This window comes from Syngnathus floridae, chromosome 1 (assembly GCF_059516105.1).
Source record: "Syngnathus floridae isolate MCC-2025c chromosome 1, RoL_Sflo_1.0, whole genome shotgun sequence".
Taxonomy (NCBI): Eukaryota; Metazoa; Chordata; class Actinopteri; order Syngnathiformes; family Syngnathidae; genus Syngnathus; species Syngnathus floridae.
The window spans coordinates 12825076-12838611 of record NC_142413.1 but is presented as its reverse complement, the minus strand read 5'-3'; the positions used below and the strand labels follow the sequence as shown (position 1 = coordinate 12838611).

Below are 13536 nucleotides of genomic sequence, written 5' to 3'. Positions count from 1 at the left end.
CAATTGAATACAACAAACAGTAAAAACGCAAATAGTCCACAAATATGCAAATCTGTAGATGCCGAACCGTGAGTATACGGGGGTCGACTTTAATGATAATTGTGCTTCTTCTGTTTAGGTGGTTTTGGGAATCCAGTGTGAGCTCCGGAGGCAGCTGAGACGTTTCATCTCTTTGGAGCGTTTACCTCTCGTCTCAGCACCAGTCGGCTCAACCTGCCACCGACCAACACGACCTCCTCCCTTCGGCTCTCGTCCCTTTCTTCTTGGCCCCAGCATCCGCTTTGCCGTCTCCCATGGTCGCGTGAGCGCCGAAGTCATCGGCGTGGCCAGTGAGGACAGTCGGCGAGTGGCTGCCATTTTGAACGGTGCCGTCCATCTGGACGGGCTGAGCTTCACAGTGCACGGCTGTGACACCCACCACTTCCTCCAGTCCCGCCCTATCGAGGAAGACCTAGCTTTGGGCTTAGGGGTCGGTGGGCGCGTCCTAGAGAGCGGAGTCAACGTGAGCGTTTCACAAATGAGTGCCACTGTCAACGGCAGGACTCGTCGGTTTGCCGACATCACTCTCCAGCAGGGGGCGCTGTGCTTGTGCATCCGTTATGGCGGCAATGAGGATGAGGAGAGAGCGAGGGTGAGGGAAGAGGCTAGGCGGAGAGCGGTGGAGGGGGCATGGTACCACGAGAGGAAACGGGTGGAGTTAGGTGATGCAGGCGGACGAACGTGGAGCGACGTGGAGAAACAGCAGCTACTATCTGCAGGACGCGTGCAGGGTTACGACGGCTACTACTCCCTGCCTATAGAGCAGCAGCCAGAGCTGTCCGATTGCCCCTACAACATCCACTTCATGACTCTCAGCGAGGTGGGAGGCAGGTAACACTCAAGCGGTTCTCCCACCCCAGCCCACCAAAGACTGCCTGTTTCTACTCAACTCTGATTTGTTCTACCCTTTCTACACTGTATCAAAAAAAAGATGACATCATCAAAAAAGAACAAGAAGAGAGATTAGGGGAAAATATTTCCAAAATGCCTTTAACTGTGACAGAATGATGGTATTTTATTATTATTGTCTGGTTTCTAACAGTGGCACAAGCAAGTGTGGTTTGGTTGTGGCTTTGCTTTTTGTATCCCTGCTAGCCTGCGAGTTAACTGACTCTTCTGCTGTTCTGAACGCTCTTCTTCACTTTGGATTTTGTTCTAATTCACCCAAGATGAAGACTTCTATGGTTGCCAGTGAATTATCTCCTTCATGACTCAAATCAAGAGCTCTCTAGTTGCCAATTACTCCAGATATACTCCCGTTTACATAATGTGTAAGAGAGGCCTTGTCGACTCTGATACTTCCCTAAGGGAGGAGCAAATCGCTGGTGGCTTGCTGCCTCTGCTGTGCTCCAACAGTAGTTTATATGAGTGTGTATACTTCAATCAAGAATGTAAATAGCCAGTGCTTTCACACTGAGGGAAAAAAAGTGCTCAACTGGAAGTTCTGTTGTTCATAAGTAAGTGTCAGTATTGTTAATCAATAGAAAGAGCAGTTACATTTTTGCAAAGAATTATACATGGCTATAGTAAATATTCTCGCTGAAAAAAAAAATCTGACTTTATGGAGTTCCAATGCTGATTAAAGTTATTATATGTGAGTAGTCCCAGTACTCCATGGGATGGTGTTCTGGCTCATCATTTGTCTCTGGAGCTTTTATGTGTATCCCGACTTGCCTCCCTCGCACAACATTTGTCGTGCCCTCTTTGTTCTCATCACGGGGACATTGTTGCTCTCAAATCTGTGCTGTCATTATCGCTCATCCTTATGGCTCAAACTGAGTCTTGCACGAGAAACCTACATCTGTCACGGGCAAAGAAGAAGAACCAAGAGGAGGAAAGAGAAAGCCACTGTGGCCGGGAGGAAGAAATCTGACAGCTGAGGCTCAATGAGTGGGTGGCGAGTGCAGAAGGGGCAGGACCTTGGAGTTGGCTACAGCGTACTCTACAGCTTGTATCGTCTCATTAGGAAATGCCAATCAGAGTACATGTGAACCACTTCCAAAAAAAAAAAGTTTATGCAAGATTTTTTTTTCTTTTAAGCTCGCCTTCACTAATCCACCTCCTCTTCCATCTGCCTCCCCCCAGCCACATGCCTCCCCTCCCTGCGTCATTCCACCATCTGCCCACCATTAATTGTTTGTGTTTCTCTGGTGGGCTGTGGATGACAGAGCCTCACACTGCATATGTTGTGACTGCAAGCAGGTGATACAAATTCCTGACAAGCTCATCGAGATGAGCCTTCCGTTCTGTTCTTAAACCATAATTATGCTTCGTTAGATACTGTCCAGCTCGTCTCGGTGCTAAAAACAGGGAAAGTCCGGTTGCTAGGAGACCACTGTCCCGGCTGAATGAATGCTCACTCCTCTCTTCCTCTGTCTCACGCTCACACTTTTTTCTCCATCGAGCATAGACAGCAATGTCAATCACAAAAATGACAGAAGCTCACACCCTCCCCATCGTACTCCCTTCACGAAGATCAGCTCTTCAATATGTCAAATTAAATTTTGTTTCATATTATGTGTCATGTGAATGTCTATGTGAGCGCACATGTGTGGGTGTCGTAAATGAGAACTCATTTATGCAGTATATTTCACCTAAATGCTTTATTTTTCACGTCTTTCACATAAAACATTTTTTTTTGTCAATTTATGTTTTCAGTAATGTTTGAGGGATGAATATTTTTCATCTCACCTCCCATTAAGTCAAGAGACATTTTGTGAGGCACAAAAGAAGAGAATAAACAGCAAGTACACAGGTTGGCCCACTGATATTCATACAATTTTATTAGCTGAATCACTATCTTGTAGCTTGATAATGGCTTCCGCTTAATGTGGGACTGCACAAAAGATTTCAATTAATCCATTTTACATACATGCACAGTTTTGAAATGGGAACAATGTGGCCTTAAAAAACATTAATTTATTGTATTGTCATTTAATGTGATTTTTGGGGAGCGCATAGATATCTTCTGTTTGAACAAAACCTGAGAAAGTGTCAAAAGACAATAAGAAGTTGTGGCTGAGATGAATATTTAAAAGGTATTTTCCATTCCGAGTTTGTCCCTAACCAAGAGTTCCCGTCACATTTCTTCCCTCATTTTTCTGTCCCTGAGCAGCACACTACTATTGGTGGAGCGTACTCGAGTTGCTATGCAATAGTGACAGGCTATTACTGGGCATCTGCACCACTGGTTGTTTTCAGCCAACTCTGGACAGTGACAGGGTAAAGCAGAGGGATGACAATTCCTTGTCCGGGCTTCTGAAAAGCTGCTATCAAGTTCTTGATTTCACGGAAATGCCGTTTCTGCACACCAGGAACAGTCTGAGGGATGATAATAAAGGAGAAAGTAAAACGGGGAGCAAGGGAGAAGTCTTCATCTTTCTTGAACATGTTGAAAAGGGAAGATGAGAAATTAAATGAACCAGGTGCACTTAACACAATACATCAAAGACTGACCGAAGTAAAAATGCACTGTTGTGTGTGTGTGTGTGTGTGTGTGTGTGTGTGTGTGTGTGTGTGTGTGTGTGTGTGTGTGTGTGTGTGTGTGTGTGTGTGTGTGTGTGTGTGTGTGTGTGTGTGTGTGTGTGTGTGTGTGTGTGTGTGTGTGTGTGCGTGTGCGTGTGCGTGTGTGTAAAAATTAAAAAACAAATGTTTCATGTATGGCACAATCAATTTAGAACTATCATTAAAGATAATAGAATAGAGAATAGCAGATGGGAAAATAAAACACAGGGGTATTGGAGGCTAAATTAGGAAAATGCAGACTGAGAGATCTTCACTCCCCTTGGGCTTTTTTCACGTTTAACAACAACAAAGAAAAACATTTATTCATGTTGATCACAAATCCATTTTTGAACCATGTGCCATTATCTCTGGAGCTTCCATTGTGGCCAATTAAAAATGAAATAGCAGAAACATACAGTATGTGGCTTCAAAATAACCCAAAATATTTGGAAGTCATTCCCTCCACCTGGCAAAACCGAAGCCCACTTGCGGGAGCTAAATTCAACATATGAAAATAATTTGGCTTTGTCAAGTAAGAGTCTTTTATTCAGCTCTTATTGCATTCAATTCGGTACTATCAGTCATGGTGACAAAAAAATAACCTTGATGCATTTTACATTCATTCAACCAAACACAGATTGCTTTCTTCTAATCTCCATGCAATTCTTTGCTCTCTCTGGCTGCAAGTATTGCCGTGAAAAATATTTCAATAAAGTGATATTGGTTATGAATAATGTAAATGATTATTGAGTCTGTAGCGCAGTCCATGTTTGTCCTCGTCAATGATGTATGATTGATAGTGTCAGTGTGCTACGTGACGGCAAGGGATTTTTATTTGACCATGCAGCAAAGACAGAATAAGTTGTCACTATATGTTCCCAGAATGACGACTGTGTATATGTTGCTGTATTTGCAGCCTCAATCATAGAACTCATCTCACCTTCCACATTCCTCATCCGAAGAGCTACAATCAGTGTCATGCAAAACACTGTGAATGCTGGGGGCGAGAAAATGATGGAGATGCTCCCTAAAAAAATGTTGGAAGGCTGCTCATGTGGCTAGATTGTGAAAGTTAATGTCGATACCTTGACGCCATCTGTTAGGCTGGATGCCCCTTCTGTATCGTGGATGGCCCACAGTATACTTTTGGCAACGGGGAAAGTATTCCCATAGGAAGTAATAGAAAATGAATTATTTTTGCCCCAGGGTCATATTGGCACACTCCCAAACCTGATTACCACACCACCGCTCCTAACAACATGTAAACACAATTCGTACACTGTTTACCCTTTTATGACATTCTCTGGATGCATGGCATCTTAGAGTAAGGTGGTGGGGTCTCATCTCATTGAATAAAATGATTATAATAATGGACACTAAAGTGAGCACGTTTTTCAGGAAATGTTTGTTTGGATGCTGAATTCAACACTTCAGGCTCTTTTGAGATTTTACTGTAGTGGTTTACGATGGCTATTGTAGTTTATCCGCAAGGTGGTTTAATGGGGTTGAGATCATGGAGGTCATATTCATCTACAAACAACCATGTACAGTATTTATGGGCCTTGCTTTAAGAATTGCACTACCTTTCATGCTGGAACAAATAAAAGGCCTTTACCCAAGTGTTTCCACAAAAACAGATGCCTACAGTCATCCAAAGTGTCTTGCTATACTTAATATTTAAGATTCGCACAATACAAAAACTTGACATTCCGATCTCTAACTGATGTCAAACATTTGGTTGTCTTACCTCTGCAGCCCATGAGCCTCCATCATGCTTGTGGAGTCTGTATGTAAAGACAATTCCTCTGTATCTACACACACACACACATATATATATATACTGTAGTACAGTACATATACTACATTATGATCAAGTATGTGTAAATGATTAATGGATGCCCACTTAAAAGATGTCAAAGTTGTTCTTCTACTCACAGCACACAGAGGCAGAAGACATCGGGTATCGAGTCACTGTTTCGGACCAAATAGCAGCCGTCCCGTCCATCCAGAGCCAGTCGCCTCTCACCCTCTAGTACACCAATTGGTCCATGGTAGACAGCCAAATTTTCCATCTTATCTTTCTCAAGGCCAGTTTACATACGACAACTGCTTTGTCGTTGTTTTTATTTCTAATACACTTCCCCTTTTTTCTCCTTCTCACTCACTTCAGCTTTTTAACTATTGTATGAGCCCAATGCTGGAATGCAGTTAAGGCGACATATTGCAAGCTTGAGCTTTGACTTAGGAGCTTTCTGAGCTTCTCCTCCTCCAACTCAACATTGGCGGCAGGAAGAATCCATTGAGTCACGTGGCTCGTTGCGCAGCAATCTTCCTCCATGCAGCTGTATGGCTTGGGGCGGATACAAGTACTTGAGTTAGGTGGCCTAAGTGGCGCGTTATTTCAGCGAGAGGTGGCTGCGCATGCATGTGAGTCATTCTTCCTTTCACCATCCACAGTCAGGGATTTTTGAAATAAAATTAACTCATCCAGAACAATGCCCATCATACTCATAATCAAGCAAGAAAAACTTGAAGTTAAAGGCAACATTTTGCTGGTCTTAATTTATGCTATAGTGCCATTTTCTTTGCAGTGGCTTTCATTTAGTCTACTGTATTATCATTTATCCTCCATCACTAACTCAATAGCTAACAGCCAATCAATTGCCACAAATGGCCGACACCATTTTGTATACTACAGTCAATAGCTCATTCATTCAAATCAAATCTAAAAAGCACAAAGGCACCTTCTTCACAGTTCTAAACATTGGATTTGTTCGTAGTAGTACAGATTGTCGTAGATTGTCAACATTCACAGCGCAATTAGCATCAAGCCATTAAGACATTGTTCACTTTTGACACGTTTGAGTCATAAGACTTTGTTGTTTTCACAAATTTGTAGGGTTAGGTAACAAGAAATGTGCCGTCCAAGAGTCGCCGACACTTCATTTTCTCAGTTCTCGTTCACCAGTGCCTTCTATTGATCGAGTGTCAAGGACGCATACACCTCATCCACCGAACAGCGAGGAAGCGGCTAATGAAGCCGCGTGTGTCTCAACATTCTGCAGTGCTGCTCCAAACTCCGCTTGCAATCTGTCCTGTCACTTGCAGAATTGCTGTTGTGCCCAGTGTAGCTGTAAACAGGAGCTGGTGATTAAAATATTGAATGTCGTATGCACATTTTGTTAAGCGCGTGCCATAGCATCTGGTGTGTCATACTGAGATGTACATTATCATTAGAGGCTAGGAGGCCGCATATGCTGAGACAGTGTGTCCTTCACAAGAACACACACTCCTACAGAAAATACATTTCTGACTTTGAGAATCTTTCAGTCTGAATGACTTTGAAGGTTTCTACAGTCACAACTGTAGCCTCCGAGTCATCGGTCTGTATCATGGCTCTCTTTCCCTCAGCTTGTAAAGATCATGAGCATGGGGCTTCTGGGCTGACTGTGTGGGTAAGCAGCCAGCACGGGCCCTGTCTGGCTGCCTAATACATCTGCAGCATGTTAGCGCCACTCAATGGTCAAACTGTAAATTACTACATTGAGAAGCATTATAGCATGGGTGGGCAAACTTTTTGAGTAGCGGGCCGAATTTGGTTCTAAATTTTGACCGGGGGGGGCGAACCAGGAGCAGATGGATGTAATGTTTGTGTGAAGTAATAAAAATGACGTGTAAAGGTCATTGCATAAAAGGTTTGTACTTTTAGCAGGTAGTGAAGCATGGATATTCAAAAAAAGCTTTTTGAAAACAAATGCATTTATTAACAGCATTAAAAAAATATTTCACCAAAAGGTTACTATCAGTGATTCTCATTAAATACGACACTGTTATTATGAATAATAGTTTCCATCACTTCAGCGCTTGCAGGTTAGATTTATGAAATATGTTTATCTAATGAGGCGAAATTACATTAAACGGCAAACAAATACATCATCTTGAAGAATCAGTGAAAGAATACATGTAAATAAAGTAATAAAGAAATCAATAGTATTGTTGGTCTCTCTTTTTTGCTTGTGCATCATGGTCTGGAGTATAATTTGTTGTGGTAATTCTTCGGATAGAGCCGAGGTGTCGGTCCGTTAACCGAGATCTGTGACAGGCTTTGTTGACGTTTCTGTGGCTGAACGTCTGCTCACACTGGTAGATCGAGCCAAATTGTCCACTCTTTTTTGTGTAAACACTCGGCACTCAGTGTCCACCTTTCTTTTCCTCGGGCCACTCATTTTAATGGAAGGATTCCAGGGGAAGGTTTGTGGGTGGCATTAGCGTTAAACTGTATCTGAAAGCTCAGCGAGCGAATTAGTGTTGGCTCGTGAGTGAACGATTCGTTCAAAAAAACGAATTTATTTCAGTGAACGAGAGTGAACGAATCACTTCCTGAAGTGACTCGTTCTTTTTCAGTTCATATGACTTCAACCAGTAGATGTCGGTAATGCGCATTGAAGCTGGTGCCACCTCGCCGTAAAACAAAACGAAGAAGAAAATGACGCAAGTTCCCGTTCACGAACAAGTCGTGAATTGCATTTCCCGTTCACAAACTGAACGTATCTGTGAGTAAACGAGTCAGTGATTTGCATTTCCAGTTCATCGCGAGAACGGATCAGTGAGGGAACGAATCCTGACTTTCCCGTTCGTGAACGAGTTAATGGGTGAACTGCCTTCCCGTGCATCAACGGATCAGTCAGTGAACGTGTTGCGTCTCCTGGCGTGAACAATGTAAGTCAGAATGTAGATTTACGATTTGCCAAGAAAAGAAAGAATCACTCACTGAAAAAACACTTCTTTTATGCACGATTTCTCCAAGGGTTAGGGTTAGGTTGTCCTAAATTCATCTTGTTTTTCCTTTTTAATCACTTCACTGGTTTCTTTTATATCAAACACTCTGATGAAGGTGGAAGAAACCGCCGAAACATGTCCGGTATGCACCTAAAATAATTTGTTTGATATAAAAGAAACCAGTGAAGTGGTTAGGGTTAGGGTTAGGGTTAGAGCTAGGGTTAGTGCTAGGGTTAGGTATTTTGAGTTTGGGTTAGGGTTGGAGTTAGGATTAGGGTTTAGAGCTAGGGTTAGGGTTAGAGCTAGGGTTAGGGTTGGAGCTCGGGTTAGGGTTAGTGCTAAGGTTAGGGTTAGAGCTAGGGTTAGGGTTAGAGGTAAGGTTAGGGTTAGAGTTAGGTTTAGGGTTCGGGTTAGAGCTAGGGATAGGGTTAGAGCTACGATTAGGGTTAGGGTTAGAGCTACGATTAGGGTTAGGGTTAGAGCTAGGGTTAGGGTTAGAGCAAGGGTTAGGGTTAGAGCTAGGTTTTGGGTTAGAGTTAGAGCTAGGTTCCATAAAACCACATATATTCCATTCAATGTGAGCGAGGGTTCCATAGTGTAGTGGTTAGTGCCCTGGACTCTCACCCGGGTGACCCGGGTTAAATCCCAGTGAGACCTCAAATATTTTATCATAGAAAAATTTGCAACACAGTTGCTCGTGTGCTGCCCCAACCATTTGCCTGTGAGCTGCTCCATAAAATCATAGATATTCCATGCAATGTAGGCGAAGGTTCCATAGTGTAGTGGTTAGTGCTCTGGACTCTCACCCCAGCAACCTGGGTTCAAATCCCAGCGAAACCTGAAATATTTTATCGTAGAAACATGTGCAACACAGTTGCTCGTGTGCTGCCCCATATAACCATTATAACTATTAGCTTGTGAGCTGCTCCATAAAACCATATATATTCCATGCAATGTGAGTGAGGGTTCCATAGTGTAGTAGTTAGTGCTCTGGACTCTCACCCCAGTAGAACTGGATTCAAATCCCAGTAATACATGAAATATTTTATCATAGAAAATTTTGCAACACAGTTGTTCGTGTGCTCCCCCATATAACCATTATAACTATTTGCTTGTGAGCTGCTCCATAAAACAATATATATTCCATGTAACGTAAGCGAGTGTTCCATAGTGTCGAGAGTCAGTGTGATTCCCTCGTTAAGTGCTCCTGCGTGAAAACTTTTGGCTCCTGTAGAGCGTGAAAATGACCAAAAACTTTTCACGCAGGTGGACTTAATGAGGGAATCTTGGGAAACATGTTGGAATGCGGCCCCGAGGACTAGAGCTTGACACCTGTGACCTTTGACCATGATATTTCCCTAATAAAGTGGCCTGTTATTAGGTACACTTGAAAATGGCGGTGTACCTAATGGAGTGTCCGTGTGATTCCCTCGTTAAGTGCACCTGCGTGAAAACTTTTAGCTCCTTTTGGACGTGAAAGTGGCTAAAACTTTTCACGCAGGTGCACTTAACGAGGGACTCTTGGAAAACATGTTGGAACGCGGCCCCAAGGACTAGAGCTTGACACCTGTGACCTTTGACCATGATCGTTCCCTAATAAAGTGGCCTGTTATTAGGTACACTTGAAAATGGCGGTGTACCTAATGGAGTGTCCGTGTGATTCCCTCGTTAAGTGCACCTGCGTGAAAACTTTTAGCTCCTTTTGGACGTGAAAGTGGCTAAAACTTTTCACGCAGGTGCACTTAACGAGGGACTCTTGGAAAACACGTTGGAACGCGGCCCCGAGGACTAGAGCTTGACACCTGTGACCTTTGACCATGATAGTTCCCTAATAAAGTAGGCTGTTATTAGGTACACTTGAAAATGGCGGTGTACCTAATGGAGTGTCCGTGTGATTCCCTCGTTAAGTGCACCTGCGTGAAAACTTTTAGCTCCTTTTGGACGTGAAAGTGGCTAAAACTTTTCACGCAGGTGCACTTAACGAGGGACTCTTGGAAAACATGTTGGAACGCGGCCCCGAGGACTAGAGCTTGACACCTGTGACCTTTGACCATGATAGTTCCCTAATAAAGTGGCCTGTTATTAGGTACACTTGAAAATGGCGGTGTACCTAATGGAGTGTCCGTGTGATTCCCTCGTTAAGTGCACCTGCGTGAAAACTTTTAGCTCCTTTTGGACGTGAAAGTGGCTAAAACTTTTCACGCAGGTGCACTTAACGAGGGACTCTTGGAAAACATGTTGGAACGCGGCCCCGAGGACTAGAGCTTGACACCTGTGACCTTTGACCATGATATTTCCCTAATAAAGTGGCCTGTTATTAGGTGCACTTGAAAAGGCGGTGTACCTAATGGAGTGTCCTAGTGACGTCACAGATCAAACAGCCAATCAGGAGGTGGGGGTGAGGGCGGGTGTGGCACTTTTCACTTTCGCTTAAGCTTTTTCCCTATTGAAGTGGCCTGTGATTAGGTACACCTCATGGACACTATAATAGGAACACTACACGAAGTAAAAAAAAAGAAAAAAGAATAAATAAATAAGAAAGTGTAGTGAACGATTCGGTGAACGATTCTTTTGAACAAATATTTTGAGTGAACCGATTCTAAAGATTCAGTTCTTAACTGGAATGCACATCACTAGTACAAAACAGTGCAGACGATCACAGGCTTCCAGGTTGAAATAGCCGACTGGATAATGACACGGGCTCTTGCTCAGTATGAACTTGGTTTGATCCCACGTGTGAGAATGTACTCAGATGTGCTTTTATTGTCCAATTAACCCTTTATTTATTTATTCTTTTGTTTGTTTTTTTACCTCGTGTAGTGTACCTACTGAAGTGTCCATGAGGTGTACCTACACATATTATATAAAGCAGTTAACCAAATGTCTGATTTTTGTTTTAATTGGCGAATAAAAAAAACAAGGAATAAAACACCAGACAAGTTTTAACAAAAATGTTTATTTGAAAATAATAATAATATTAAAAGTAAATTTCAAACCAGCAATCTAATGTGAAATTGCAGTAGATATGGATATTGGATAACAATATTTAGGCGTATATATGCATACACGTTATTTAAAAATTACTACAAATTTTATAAAATCAAGATTCCCCAAAGAGAAGCATAATCTCCCCGTTGTTGCATAACGGCGCATCCCTTCGTGCAATAAAGTTAGCCGTTAGCTTGGAGAAAACGTGCATAAAAGAAGTGCTGTTTCAGTGAGTGGTTCTTTCTTTCCTTGGCAAATCGTAAATCTGCCTTCTGGCTTACATAGTTCACGCCAGGAGACGCAACACCTTCACTGACTGATCCGTTGATGCACGGGAATGAAGGCAGTTCACTCGTTAGCGAACGGGAAAGTCAGGATTCGTTCCCTCACTCATCCGTTCTCGCGATGAACTGGAAATGCAAATCATTCATTGACTCGTTCACTCACAGATCCGTTCAGTTGGTTAACGGGAAATGCAATTCGCGACTCGTTCGTGAACGGGAAGTTACGTATTTTCTTCTTCGTTTTGTTTTACGACAAGGTGGCACCAGCTTTAATGCGCATTACCGACGCCTACTGGTTGAAGTCATGTGAACTGAAAAATACACCAATCGTTTTAGGAAGTGATTCGTTCACTCGTTCACTTTATAATACTTTTTTTTTTAAATCTGTAATTCGAATAACCTTTTTATTTATTTTCTTTGCTTTTAAATGTTGTAACTTTTTTGTTTGTAGATTATTTTAAATGTTGAAGTTGTTGTTTAAGTTGTGTGAAGCATTTAACATTATAAAAAAAATGATATGGTCAAGATACAAGGAGGGGGAAATGGGTACCTGACTCTTAACGGGTGTTATATACTTTAGATTGAGCTGATGAAATCTGTTATTATTGACATTACTATTATTCGTACTGTTTATTATTATTATTATTATTATTATTATTATTATTATTATTACTGCTACTATTATTATTATTACTTATTATTATTATTATTATTAATAATAATAATAATAATACAACTATTATTATTATTATTATTATTATTATTATTATTATTACTATTATTATTATTGTAAAAGGACATAACCTGTCACACAACAAACAAGAAAAACTAAGTGATTATATTAGTAATACTGTATACAATATACATTATATCAATTGACTCTTGCTTTGGTTGGTCTCTTGTATGTTTTTTTTTTGTTGTGCTTTTCAGTTTTCTCTTTGTTTTTTCTCTCAATGCTGGTTATCAATATCTCTTATAGCTGTATATCGTATAAGAATATAATAGTACAGAAGTACTTCCTTTTTCTTAGAAAATCCATTCAGACAACGGTATTGCTCCTGATAGTGGAAAAAAAAAATCATATACATACATAACCATGCATTCCACATTCAACATACGTAACCCTTAGTACAGGGCAGGCAAGAGGGGGATTGCTGCTTGAGGAAAGAATTTTCTGGTAGCCAACTCCAAAATCATAGTTGTCTCTTGTAATGCACATAACAGGACTCTTAGCAATTAATGGGACCATTAATTTGGTTGCTCAGGGGCTGCTTCCCTAAGGCACACATCAGTGAATTAAACTTATTATCGCGTATCATGAGCACCAATCAGTCTGTTATTATAGTGTTTTCAGTAATAAGTGTGGATTATGTTATGTTTTATTCACATACTTGATAAGAACATGTTGCTTTATGGTTTGTGATGATGATTATTAGCAATCATTATCCTAACAAGGGAATAATTTAAGCAAAGGATAAAAAATTATACACTTAATATAAAGTGGAATATACTGTGAGTGTTGACTTAATGTAACGCATTATGGTAACTGATGACTTGATGTAATGCATTGTTGGATTTGATGAAAATAAGTCACCAACTTAATTGTTACAAAGATACCAAGGACAAGGACTATACTAGCTTAATCAAACTCTTCCAATTCTGTTGCATCATTGTCATTGTCCCCAAAAGCTCCTTCAAATTTCAATTACGATTGACTTTAGTATTCTCTATTAATTTAGTGTCATCATCTGTGAATATTGGTGAAAATAAAGCATTATTTTGACAAAGGACGGAATAGAAAGTACAACTTATTTGTTTTTGAATTCAGGGATTAAAGATACAAATGAATCCTCAAGTGAAGAACAGACAGTGATGAAAAATATGAACTCCTTTAATACACACCAAGGTCTAACGATCAATTATATAATAGGTTTCGTCAGAT

At 41.2% G+C, this 13536-nt stretch overlaps 2 protein-coding genes and 1 long non-coding RNA gene across 4 annotated transcripts in view; 2 read left to right on the top strand and 1 right to left on the bottom strand.

The window, feature by feature from the left end:
- The window catches only part of tenm1 (teneurin transmembrane protein 1), a 181258-nt gene extending 177705 nt beyond the window's left edge, over positions 1-3553 (top strand). For both annotated transcript variants that reach the window (XM_088371193.1, XM_088371183.1), the window contains one exon: positions 119-3553. In XM_088371193.1, the coding sequence (XP_088227319.1) occupies positions 119-874 (756 nt within the window). In that variant the 3' untranslated portion in view covers positions 875-3553. The remainder of the gene's footprint in view (positions 1-118) is intronic.
- Positions 2615-5911, bottom strand: LOC148404168 (SH2 domain-containing protein 1A-like). The gene is made up of 3 exons (XM_088371201.1): positions 5479-5911; positions 5291-5354; positions 2615-3360 (listed from the first exon to the last, which is right to left on the bottom strand). Exons 1-3 carry the CDS (start codon positions 5613-5615, stop codon positions 3208-3210), a joined length of 354 nt encoding a protein of 117 aa, XP_088227327.1. The 5' UTR covers positions 5616-5911; the 3' UTR covers positions 2615-3207.
- Positions 5912-5924: 13 nt separating this feature from the next.
- On the top strand, positions 5925-7531 carry LOC148404167 (uncharacterized). The gene is made up of 2 exons (XR_015857526.1): positions 5925-5970; positions 6443-7531. It is a non-coding gene; the product is annotated as an uncharacterized LOC148404167 (long non-coding RNA).
- The last annotated feature ends 6005 nt before the right edge of the window (positions 7532-13536 follow it).

Coding starts and splice junctions, on each gene's coding strand:
- LOC148404168 (XM_088371201.1), bottom strand. CDS start 5,615: ATGGAAAATTTGGCTGTCTACCATGGACCAATTGGTGTACTAGAGGGT. Junction 5,355..5,478: donor GTCTTCTGCCTCTGTGTGCT/GTGAGTAGAAGA, acceptor GTGTGTGTGTAG/ATACAGAGGAATTGTCTTTA. Junction 3,361..5,290: donor GAGGCTCATGGGCTGCAGAG/GTAAGACAACCA, acceptor ATCATCCCTCAG/ACTGTTCCTGGTGTGCAGAA.